General features: G+C 40.4%; 1 protein-coding gene across 7 annotated transcripts in view; it reads left to right on the plus strand.

Moving 5' to 3' along the window:
• Window positions 1-13080, plus strand: part of robo2 (roundabout, axon guidance receptor, homolog 2 (Drosophila)) — a 372150-nt gene that overhangs the window by 219223 nt on the left and 139847 nt on the right. Inside the window, exon 1 of one of the 7 annotated variants that reach the window (XM_086035304.1) lies at window positions 5414-5523. The exons of the other annotated variants lie outside the window; for them this stretch is intronic. Coding sequence (XP_085891430.1) covers window positions 5496-5523 — 28 coding nt within the window. The 5' untranslated portion in view covers window positions 5414-5495. Of the gene's footprint in view, window positions 1-5413; window positions 5524-13080 lie in introns of those variants that run through there. 7 annotated transcript variants of the gene reach the window in all.

Here is a 13080-nt window from a genome sequence, read left to right on the forward strand (position 1 = left end):
TCTCCTTCGTTCTCTGCTGCTTCTCTCGCTAGCCGTACGATGCATTCATGAACCTCGGAAACATCACAACTCAGCAAAACACAAATCCGTCCACAACACAGATAACCCAATTCGTTAAATATGCTGTTGAACATTCAAAGATTTCAATGCCTAAAAAGTGTAAATCATTTCATAACGACTTTAAAGTTACTGTGTTTCATTATAAAAATAGTTTTAATACAGTTAGCAATAATTGTAACTGTTATTGTATGTATTTTTTTCATCACAAAAAGTGTATATGTACTGTAATGACAACTTGTCTTTAACTTGAATACTTAGATGTGTCACAGCCATAGGCTGTTGCTGCTGAGTGTTTAAAGATTTCAGTGTCTTAATAATTTACAAAATTAAGAGATCTTTATTGTTAGTGTATTTTTCATTCTGGTGTGATTTCTTAGAATGTCACCCGAATGGTTCGCTTTTATTTTTTTTCACATTTTTTTTTACCATTAACTAGTCACCTTTTCAAAATAAACATATTTAAAAAAAAATATCTGTCTTTTGTAACAAAAATATACAGAACCGAAGTTTTCAAGAAACCGAACCGAACCGAAATGTGATTTAGCGTACCATTACATCCCTACTAAAGAAGTGAGACATTCGGCTTGGGAAATATGAGCTACATCCATCCAATATGCAACATGTGTCTCTGTTTTACAACACTGGCATCAAACCTGTAGCTTACATCATTCGCGGGGAGATTTCAACTTGGAATTAAAGATTTCCTCATTTATTCCTTTTTTTTTTTGTCTTTTTTTTAGTTTCCAGGCTTACATAGAAGAACGATTCTATATGCATAGATAGTATAGTATCAGAAATAGTGATTCAAAACATAAAGAAATAAATCACATTTTGGTGAACTCCACACTCTTGTTCTGACACGATTGGACATTTTTTTTTATGTTTATGTTCCTTGATATTCCTTAAACTCTCAATGAAAACTGCCTAACTCTTGGTGACCAAATTCCAACATATGGAGCAATAGCAAGAGAGCTGATCCAAATTAGGATTGTTTGACCTGTGTGGGAGGCGGAGAGAGGGTCTATGCTCTACTGAGTACCAATCTAGTTGAACAGTAAATTAAACCCTGCTGCCACGGCTCGAAAATCAAGAATTCATTACCGCCTAGTCAGAATGTTACAATCTTTAGTCCATTCAGAATGCAAGAATGTTACATTATGTGAATCAGCCATTAACAGGTTTTTCAAACATCAACAGACTTAATGGGACAACCCCACTCTTTGGTTGTTTGTTGAGCTGGATCAAGAAACTGGCGGATGGGGTGAGGGTGGTGTGGGGGTTCCATGCAGATGGCTCCGGGCAGAGCCGTGCAATGAGAGCCTGATGAAACCATTGCTTGCGATCTGAAGGACACAGAGGAAGCTGTCTGAAAGCGTTACAATCAATTGAATTCCAGCCCAGGGATCAAAGGCAGGCCTGTGGGCCGTTCAGTATTTTTAGTAGTGCCTTTAGAGCCATCAGTCATTTTCCATCCTGAATAACTTAAGGAAATAACGCACTGTTTTTTGAGGTGTTAATTCTCATTACGTCGCTAACGGATAGATGATGACAGATGCACAAGCAAAGCGATGCTGACCCGACTTGGATTGGAGCCACCGTCTTACATATGTACTTGCTGTTTTACATTCTACAAAGGCCATCCATGATACGCGTTTTGTTCAGGTAGTTTGGCATGTTTCCAAAAACATGCAATGGTAGCTTCACAAGAGATTGTAAATGTCTGTCTGTCATGTTTGTCTTCATGGCAACCAGTCCAGGGTGTACCCAGCCTCGCGCCTGAAGTTGGGATAAGCGAAATAGAAGATGATGGATGGACGGACGGACGGGTCGATGTGCATTCCCTAATCTGTGTTGGTCTTTTTAAGAATTAGATGAACACACCAAAACTATTGGATTGGAGTCAACCATCACCAGTTAAAAGAAGTTAATAATGTGAAGTTAACAAATGGAAGGAACACTGTTAGGAACTTTCTGTTTGAAACACTCACTCGATCCTGAAGCAAATTCTCCTATCAAACGGGCAGATTTTTACACCCAAATTGTATTTTTCTATTCACTATAAAAGTCGATCCATAAAATGTGCTTTCTTGAGGTGTAATAAGCGAGACACAGGCCTGTATTAGTATGTATAAAAGCGATGGAGCGAACACACTTCAGTGACCCCGGAATTAGCTCGCGTGGCCCGGCGGGCGACCTGCTGTTTTCTGCTTGGATTCCGACCCTCGGTGCTCTCGGGGAAGGAGATTAGGCCTAGGCTGGATCGTTGAGTAATTGGATGAAAGAGGCCATGGCTTCCCGGTGATCCCATCACAGGCTTCACACCTCACTGGCGTCAACCTCACCGCTCCCATCCCCAGAGACCATCGTCTTATGTCAGAGGAGGGAGCTTAAGGTATGCATGCGTGTTTGCGTATTGTCTTGATTCTCTGTCGGGTTTTAACAGTGGATCTTGTCTACATGAAAACAACATGGAGCTCTTGTTTGACTTTGGTCATGGAAGGAAGGCCTTTTGACCGTTCCCGAGGTTCCTCCCAGGCTAGGCAATGTTTTTCCGCAGCTGGACCCATTTCCCCCTTTTTTTTATGAGGTCGCTACCTCTGCCTGGCTCTCCAAACTTAGGTTGAGCAAGGTCATGTGGCCAACAAGGGGTGTTATTTGGATCCCCCTTACCAGTCATGCATCCAATGTGACGCAATCGCAAGTGGGAAGCTTCAAATGCAAGATACAGGTCTGTATGATGCAAAATAGCTTGGTCCAGATCAAACCAAGACCTTCTTTGTGAATCATGCACATTGCGAGATCTGAAGACATTTACATTTGGCTTAAAGGAGACAGTTTGAGCAGGTCCCAAGTGTCTAAAGAATGTCTCTGAAGTTCTTTGATGAAAACATACTAGGAAAAACAAACAGCACACCAAGAACACTTTAGCTCATGAAATCATGCTAATCTGTGCATCCAACAACACTGCAGTGCTGCTTATGTTCATAAATACTTCTGAATTACCTCATAAATAACAGTGGGACCTCAAAAGTCTAAAACTAGCCTTTCCTGGACATTGGTGACTCCTATTTTGATGGTTTTAAAACAAATTATCTTATTTGCCTTTCATGTGTAAAATTTCACATGGCTGCTGTAAAGACGTAGGAACAATAAACACTTTATTTTTTTACTGACAATTGCATGTAAAAAAAATGTTAATATATTCCCAAAACAACTTAACTGTGTACCTGAACTTAAGCCCGATGTTAGGATACAGACTTTAGCGTCATATTTTTCCTGAATTTGTTAAATGCTTCAGTCCATCGTGTCAGTGTCAGGTCAATATATTTTACATGTAAATAAAAGCATAGAAACAAGGCCTGTTTTATAATAGCATTTTACAATTATTAACACAAATTAATTTGACCCATTACATAACAACCCAGTGAAGTGAATTTATATGAATACACGTTAATAAACCAGGAATTTAACCCCCCCCCCAAAAAAAAAAATGTTGGCTCTTCATAGGAAACTTAATATAGTTGGGTAAAACACATATTTTTCACTAAAACAACCAGATTGCATGCAAGTACTGTACCTTGAATTTACAATTGCCCCAACGTTATGATGTCATGTCCAAGACTCGTAAAGATAAATAACCTTTCACAGAACCAGAACTGAAATGCTACGCTAAAACAAAAATCAAAGCAGTGTCAAACCAGCAGTGTTCCACTGAAGCTAACCAAACAAAGTGATTGCAAGACAAGGACGAGTGGCGGCGTTGCCGGTTCAAGTAGCGCAGATCCCAGGGATTAGCCACTCTTAACAGGAGTGTGCTGCCCAGGTTACCATCTACTTCATCGTCCTTATCAAATATCATCTCTGGCGACCTGCATTAGCCGTCCTTGGGTATATTTATTTTGTGCTTAAAGCACACTGAAGCCACTGTGTCGCCATCATCCAACAGAGGTTTTTTATCTGTTTGCCGTGTCCTCTCCTCTTACTATCTATTGAAGTTACTTTACAGCCTTAAAGCCTGCTAGTAAAATTAGCAGTTAGAGGCAAGATTATGACAGAACAATGCCGGTGCACTTGTAATGTTGCGACGGTGCCAATGGCGAATGATTGATAAGCCTGATAAGCACGTCGACAGACTGTGATGGCATTTGTGGATGCGTGGGACGTTTTGAAGTGGGAGTGCGCTCATTTGTCTCTCGGCCGTCACCCGGAAGAATAATGCAACCTTGACAGGCTCTGATGTTCAATATTAACCCTTCTGTTGAGTTGTGGGTTAAATTGACCCTTGAAAAACTCTTGAAAAAAAAGAGAAAAAAAGCAAATTTGTGGTTCAGTAAGACCAAGGATGAAGTTTTTGGTCCTAATTCAGTAGTACAAATACTATATGAATAGTTTACTGTTATATGGATAATAAAGGTTTAAGGTGTATTCTTGAAGTGGAAATCAACCCAAACATATTTTTTTCAAGAATATGTTCCCAGCAGGCCCACTAGTTGAAACACAGCATTCTGATGAATGTTATTTTTGTGGAATATGAGTTAAGCAGCAAAAGCCACCCCTTTAGCCATCTCAGGGGGCGGCCATTTTGTCACTTCTGTCGACTGTAAATTACATAATAATGACCAATCACGGCTCAGCTTCAGAAAACAGGTCAGCCGTGATTGGTCGTTACCTGAGCCCTCAGCAGTTGTGATGTCATTTTCAGTCGACAGATGGCTAAAAACTCTTAACTCTTATTCCACAAATGCAACATTAATGCAACATTAATCAGAATGCCTTGTTTCAACCCGTGTGCTTGCATAGACCATATGCTTGAAAAAATATGTTTGGGTTGACTTCCCTTTAAGTACTTGGAAAACAAATGTGCAAATTATTATACATGTGTGCGCTAGTGATACACTGAAAATTAGTAACATATTATGGATAACTACAAATAGATTGTTAAATATGGTATTGTTACTTTGGTATGTGTTATTGTACATTGGAATATTGTGTGTTGTAATTTATTTTATGCATAGACAGATGCAAATTCTGAGATATTAATAATGAAATAATATATGGGCGTAGGAGTAGATACATTTATACTTCTTCCTACTCCTTTTCGAACAGGTAAGCAATTAGCTACAGTATGTTGCATAGATTTTTTTTCTCACCTCATTTTTCTGTTGTTTTTTTTGTCTTTTTTTTTCTCTGTTGCCAACATATTTACTACACTGCAAACTTCATAATATGCACTGTACAATTTTTGATAAACAGAACAAAATAATCAGGCCAGCAGAGGTTTATTTCCCATTTATGCCCTTTAAAAAAATTCTTGAATTTTATTCTTTCAAGCAGTACAATTTGACACACAAGATAACGGGGCGGTTAAATTGAATACATATTTTTTTAATTAAACTAATCTTCTCTGCTTTTCTTTTGTCTTTCATGTTTCCCTGATGTGCTGCTGCAAATGCCAAAAATCAGGTGAGTGATAGTGGTTCATATTCCGTTAACTCCCATTTTTTGTTTTCCATTTTGTCAGTTGATTGATAGCTAAATGAATTTGGTCTTTCATGATTATACCACCACCCTACTGTATGTGCACAAGCAAACAAACATACAGTAATTTGCTGTTGCCGGTGCTCGGTTTGTCCTTGAAGAGCCTGTTGTCACGTACATTCATACAGATTCAAAGATATTTCCAACCCAGGAAAAGTCATGCACACTAAATTAAAAACAATTTTGAAAAATTACATACCCTACGTTTAACTCTAAAATTATGTACAATATGGCATTTCTGTGGCTTGAAGTTTTCCTGCAGTACATAACAATTTGTCACGCGGTAAAATCAACAAGGAGAGCTTGTTTGCTTGCTTCCCGGCCCACGCAGCCCCTCGACATTCGCCCTGCCGCCTGTGGCAACTTATTTCGTATTTTTGCCCTTCTTAAAGCCTCTCCCATTTCCCACTTGGGTCTCCATATGCCGCATCTGGGCTCGTTTACATGGCTGCAGGAAAAGAGAGCAGAGGGCCAGTGTGAATTATACATGCAGCAGTCTTCAGTGGGGGACCCAGCAGATGCTTGCCCCTCTAGATTCTCTGCTTTTGTCTTGACTGCTCCGCCATACAAATGCTTTCAATCGTCGGGGGTGTCTGTTTAAAGTGACATTGAGTTTAAAGTGTTATGCGTCATTGCTAATGTTCCTACTCAGGAGCCAATTGTTTTGTTTTTTTTGAGATGGCATTTTTCAAGCTGTTATGAAATGCGCTACATAAATACAATTGTATTGTATTGTATTGTACTTAAACCGTAAAAAACGAATAAAACCTAACCAGTCTGGACCTTTGATTATGATTTGAATACATTAACCCGTCTTGTTACTTCTAAAACCTAGACCGTAATCTACGTTACGTTAAGGAGAAACATATGAAAGGAAGAGTTACGCATGACGAGCGTCTGCCAGTTTCCTATTCTTGGTACCTCTACTTCCATTCACTGGTTGGATGAGATGAGAGGCGCCCATACATAAACCTAAAAATGTGACTTTCCTGAGTTACTTATTGTGGTTAAAATACCAATTTTTCAAACTTTTAAATATAAATTGTTTAGCATAAAAGAAGTATTTAAATAGCAAGTCTGGAAATATAGTACTGGACATAAATTGTACTGTTTATTGACCCCTTAGCAAGGTAAGGCACGTTTATTTGAATAGCACATTTCATGCACAAGATAATTCAAAGTGCTTTACATAAAACTTTAAGAATTACAAAAATCTAAATAATGTACAATAATTAGATTAACTCTTTCACTGCCAGACATTTTTAGACCCTCGTTTACCCTAAGGCAGGGGTGCCCATTACGTCGATCGTGATCGACAGGTCGATCGCGATGGCATTGTGGGCAGATTGCCAGCCTATCATCCGTCCTCACTACTGTATTGCTACGTTCACACCAACTGCGTTGGGAGTGTTTCTGGCGGCGCGTTTGAATTGGAGTCAATGTAGTTCGTGCGGGCGGGCGCGGTTGCATGCTGGGTGGTGCAAATGATGGATTTGGGGCGGTGGGACGCGGAGCACTGGAATTCCGCCCATTCGCTCCATTCGGCTCGTATAAAACAAGTAAACTTTTTTGCCACTTCGCCTCGAGGAAGCCAATCAGCATCGGGCATACTAAGTCACACACAGCCAGCAATATTGTTAACATTAGCATAGTGTGCAAAAAAGTTGACTTGTTTTATACGCGCCGAATAGAGCGAATGGGCGGATTGTTGTTGCTGCAAATCTGCTTGAGGTTACTGTCCGGACTATGCGCACTGGCTGATTCCATTCAGTGCAAGTCATCAGAGTAAGGTAATTACAAAACATTTTTGTTGTTGTATTGTGCTATATAGGTTCATGCAGTCATGCAAGGCACACCGGCATATACGGTACATGTAAAAATAATTCTCAATATATTTATAAATAATGTATTTTGCATTTTTAGTAGGTGGTAGATCATTTTGACTCGGTCATGTCATAAGTAGCTTTCAGGCTGAAAAAGTGTGGGCACCCCTGCCCTAAGGTTTGGAACAAAAATTGAAAAAAATATAAATAGATTCCTGGGATTGAATGACTGGACTGTGAAAAGACATAAATTCGTCTTTGGCAGTGAATGCGTTAAAATGATTAGAACCAAGATAAGTGAAAAATGAAATAAAAAAATATTGTGCAGATTTCATGCATAAGCGCATGAGAAAATAAATGTTTTTAACCTGGATTTAAAAGTCTCTACATTTGGTGAAAGTTTAATCTCCACTGGCAGTTTGTTCCACTTTTTTTGCAGCACAACAGCTAAATGCTGCTTCCCCATGTTTAATCAGGACTCTGGTGTGGACTAGCTGACCTGAGTCCTTGGATCAGTGGGCCCTGCTGGGTTTATGTTCTTTGAACATATAATAAATGTATTCCGGGCCTAAACTGCTCTGGGATTTGTAAAATCTATTCTGTAAGTGACAGGAAGCCAGTGTAGAGCCTTTAAAGTTGGTGTGATGTGTCCAGATCTCTTTTCCTGGTTAAAACTCTAGCAACAGCATTTGGATGAGCTGCAGCTGTTTAATGCTCTTTTTGGAAAGTTCTGTTAAAAGGCTATTACAGTAATCCAGTCTACTAGAGATGAACACATGGATGAGTTTCTCCTGGTCTTTCTGGGAGAGAAAACTTTTAATTCTGTGGATGTTTGTCAAATGTTAAAAAGCTGATTTGGTGACAGCTTTGATGTGGATGTTGAAAGTCAGATCTGAGTCTATTATCACTCCATGGCTACGGACTTGATTGGTGGTTTTAAGAGTCGGAGTCTTCAGAGGTTTACTATTACTGACAATCTTCTTTTTACTGCCAAACAGAATAATTACAGTTTTGTATTCGTTTAATTGTAGAAAATTATTTCTCATCCAGGTGTTTATTTGCTCCCTGACACTGACACAGTAAGTCCGTCGGGCTACAGTCGTCTGGTGACACGGACACATAAAGTTGTGTTTCATCTGCTTAGCTGTAATAATTCATATTAAAGTTCTGTATTATTTGACCTAGAGGGAGCATACACAAGTTGAACAAAAGAGGATCAGATCAATCAGATTCATAACTGACAATTGTAACAAAATAACTCCGGCCTTCTAAATAGGACCTGAAGGACTGTTCCGGAAAGATCAACCCAGTTTTCCTGCCTATCCAACGGGATGTTGTGATCTACGGTATAGGCCTAGATAGACCAATCCGACGTTGGCCAACTGTGACCGACACTTATCCCCTCTGACATCGGGCCGGCTATCGGCTAATGGTGGAAAAATACACCGCAATGGCAGACAGCGATGCTGCCCATTAAAGTACCTTCTGCGCATGCGTGAGACGTAATACCGTTCCATACCATCGGCAGTGCCAGTCACTTTTCCTCATGGTTAGAAAAAGCCAACTGCCTCGCTCCTGTACTTGTAAAAAGATTAAGGCAGCAAAGGCATGCTCACTGTTTATCCGCATTTGTCACTTCCCGTTGGTACTCCGTGCGATGATTTGCTAGCTAACAGCCAATCACAGTGGCCAAAGGTCACTACTCTCAATGCCGATTCAACATGCTGTAACGCCCACCAAACGCTTCCTGACGAGGTCCTATGTTACGACGGTGTCCGCTACACCAATCAGACGGCGCAATCACACGCCCCAACGCTTACCGACATGCGATGGCGGATTAGTATATCTAGGCCTTATCAAATGCAGCACTAATTAGCGACACCTAATTTTTCCTTAAATGACTTTGAATGGATGAGCATCAGAAAACAGTAACTCGTATGATTCCATTTCCTCACCCATATATATTATCATATGCATGAACAGGACCTCCTTGGTGACACTGGTATTAGTGCCTCTAATTTCTCAAGTGAACATGATAACCCCCTTCCTATCCACCCTGTCAAACGTGTGTGTCAGTGGTATACGTGTATGTATGCATGACAGGCAGATTTACATGCTTTAATGATGAGGGATCATGGTGACGACTGGACCTGTCAGCACCCCCTAATGAGCCAGGGGTCCATATAGCCTGAGGCTGGGGTAAAGAATCAAGCTGCTTGGTGGGATGGAGGGAGTGAGGGATGGGGGGGATCGTATTAGCTTCAGGGAGGGGGGCTATAAGGTGTCAAAGGCTGAGTGTTGCCTCCAGTGACACTTTGCATTGTTGCTAATTTGGGACTCTTGTGTGAACAGCAACATTGTGTCTGCAGAACAGGGCAATATTATAAAATCAGTCAACTTTTTGTGGTCTTGACCACATCAATTTCGTAAAACACACCAATTTTGGTCTCCTTGGGAAGATAGAAAAAAATGAGCTCCCATCATCAGCTTCACCGATCAGCACGAACTACGCGGACATTTTTGTCATCATGAGACGCATGAAAAAGTCTCATGGTTACCCTCTCGAAATTGAACAGAAAGCCATTGGGTTTGAATTAGCTATTTTGTCAGAATTCCAGGGCTTGTACTTTGATGGACTTTGATTAGGAAATAAATCACAATTGGAATAAGGTATCCTAGAAAGTTAGATAATAAAATATAGAGATTTTGTACCTGCACCATCTAATGTTCCAGTTCCCTTCCGCTTTCATTAGGTTTATTTTTAGCAACTGACAACTGTTAAGTTTGTATTGTTTGGAAGGGTTTTATTGTTTGGAAACAGATGCAGTCAAGCTGCGCTTTTAAGGAAGGTATGAACAAGGTAGAATCCCACGGATTAGTCGAGTCTTATACTAAGCCTGTAAAGATGCCCTGTAGAGTTGAGTATTTTTTTCTCCACCTGAAGGACTTTCTTTCTCAATTCGGCATCAGCAGCCTGAGCTGGTGTAACATCGCACCTTATGCCTCCACCCCGGGCCCTCAGGCCACATGTGTGCAAATGAGAAATGGCAGGCCTGACCTCCACAAACAGCACCTCAGCTGGACTCCATGACCTGTACAAAGGCACTCAAAAACAGCACAGTGCGCATACAAGTCAACATTTCAAATTATTTAGCTGATGCAACTTTTCTAAATCTTCCTAAACTGTGAATGCAGTTTACTATGGATATTTTTTGTAATCATCAGCAATTACAGTAGACTACGTTCTATGATAATGTGGAGTTGTTTTCGTCATCAAAGCCAACAATATTGAAAATAGATTTTTTTTTTTTTTTACCAATTTGTGTTTCTTTATTTAGGGTTGCTCCACAGGTTCTTCATTGGGTTGAGGTCAGTGTGTGATGTTGGACATAGCATGATTAATGTGAATATTCATAGCAGAAGAGGTAATTCTTGCATCCTTGTAGGATGGTGACCTAATTATTTAATAGAAACTCGTTAGAAGCCCTGAGAAGCAAAACAACAAAACCATCAAATCTTGGTGCACATCCAAATGCAGGTCTTGCTCTAGGAACAGAACCTGCATGTATCAGGCCCCATTGGGAAAGCAACCTGCAAGATCTAACAGATGTAGCACTAGTAAAGCAATGCCACCTACAGGACCAGAGTGAAACTGCACCGCCTTTTCACACCATTTTCATAATCTGTTTCGGATTGTTCAGCCCTAGCGGATGTCTCCACCCATGTGATTACACATCATTATCTCTCAATGGCTTTATGTAGGATTAATTGCATTTGCGATATGATCAAAGATGTTTTTTGGGGGGTTTTTGTTTTAAAAGGTGGCCAGAAATTCCAGCAGCATCATGCTATTCATTGTAAGTCAGCGCTAAAGATGGAAACACAAACCACTTCACTGCTGAAGCTAAATCGCGTCATGGAGTGCACAGCTAAGCAAAGCTCTACGCAGCTGCTAACGTGTGCCTCAAAAGCCAACAAATTATTCAGTTGCTTTGCTTTCAAAAGTAGCACATTCTTTTCTCTGTGTAATGAAAGTAGGTGTTGTTTAAAACAAAAAGACCAACTCCAAAAATATTTGAGGGAAGCAAAATTGTATTAAGTGTTTTAGCACTGGTATATGGTCATAAAAAATTCACATCAACGCATGATAGAGTTGACACTGTGCAGTGCATTAAAGCTGACCATTGGCTTGACCTATGACACCGGGGACTCGGGGCTGCTCCCTGGCTTTGGGGCGTGTCTGGAGGGATGCTGTGAGTGGGGAGGGTTGATCTCCCTCGACACATCGCGACCACCTCTGCGTCTGCATGTTGCAGTGTGGCTTTTTTCTTCTTGCTAAAGGCCATTGATAATTCAGATAATGAGTGCGGAGAGGACCGGGATTAACCCTCTTTAGCATCCCGCTGTCTGCCTGCCACTGATCGGCCAGGCCCCTGCAAAGAGGCAATCAATAAGATACGACATGCAGTGGAAGCTATTCCGGTGATGTGGCTTAAGTAAAAAGTGCAGTTGCCCATTTGCTTCCTACCTCTTTAGAAGTCTGTCTAGCTTCTGGCCAATTCAGACAATTAGGAAGACTTAATGCTTGTTAAGGCCAAAGCACCTGGCAGTGGCAAATGGCCAATTCTGTATGTCTCAACATGCCCGAGAACTGGCCAGATTTTGTATCGGTTCAAAACAAGACGAGACAAATTTGGTCTCTTGCGATGGCTCTACGTCAGACTACCGTCGTAAAATTATGCCATGTCTCCGTCAGAACAGAAAAATCAGTCAGAAGAATATGAAGGATGCATTCCTATTGGTCAATGTCAAGGTGTCACAGTGTTCTTGTTGAGGTGTCACAACACACAGAAGGCATCCCCAAAAATGAAACATGCAAGACGTTTTATTTCGGCATCAAAGGGCATCAATGCCAAATTTTGATTATGTCACACTACAAGGAGTTTAGTCGTTCCAGGCAAATTTCGGACCCGATCTGCAAAATCATTCATGAGAGCAAATTGGGCCAGTAATTGAAAAAAATCAAAGCTTTTTTGTCTACATGATCTGTGTTTGGCAGAGAATCGTGTCAAAGGCGGTGCGATGAACCGTTCATCGCTGCTTGCAGCTTAAACCATCAAACTCTTCATTACACTGAGTCACAAACCAATTCCGCAATCGAAGCTATGAAAATATGTCACAGAACTCAACCAACCTACTTGTGGAGAATTGAAAGTTGTTGTAATCTCTCCTTTGATGCTAAAAATGGAAAATGACAAAGCACAACTACTGTAAGTGTAATTAAGATTGACAATATGCACACAAGGAATTGCACCTCTTCATACCAGGTTGTGTTGTGAATGTGTAGAAATAGCATAAAGTTGAATGCCTGAAACCTTGCATACGGTTAATTTCCATGCATGTCATAGTATGGTGTGGGTCAATATTGACCAGGGCCAATCCAGGGCATATCCTCATGATAATTCTCAATTATCAAATTATGAACTACAGAGCTTTTCAAAATGCATTAATTGCCTGGCTATTTCATTTAATAAATTAGTTATTAATCCTTAACGTTTCAAGGAAAAGGGAAAGTGCATTATTTTATGTTTTTATTTTTTGTACAAAACCATTATTATCAACTGTCTGTCTGCCTTAACCTCTGTAACTGAAATGTCAA

This window comes from Filicampus tigris, chromosome 7 (assembly GCF_054856515.1).
Source record: "Filicampus tigris isolate MCC_2025a chromosome 7, RoL_Ftig_1.0, whole genome shotgun sequence".
NCBI lineage: Eukaryota > Metazoa > Chordata > Actinopteri > Syngnathiformes > Syngnathidae > Filicampus > Filicampus tigris.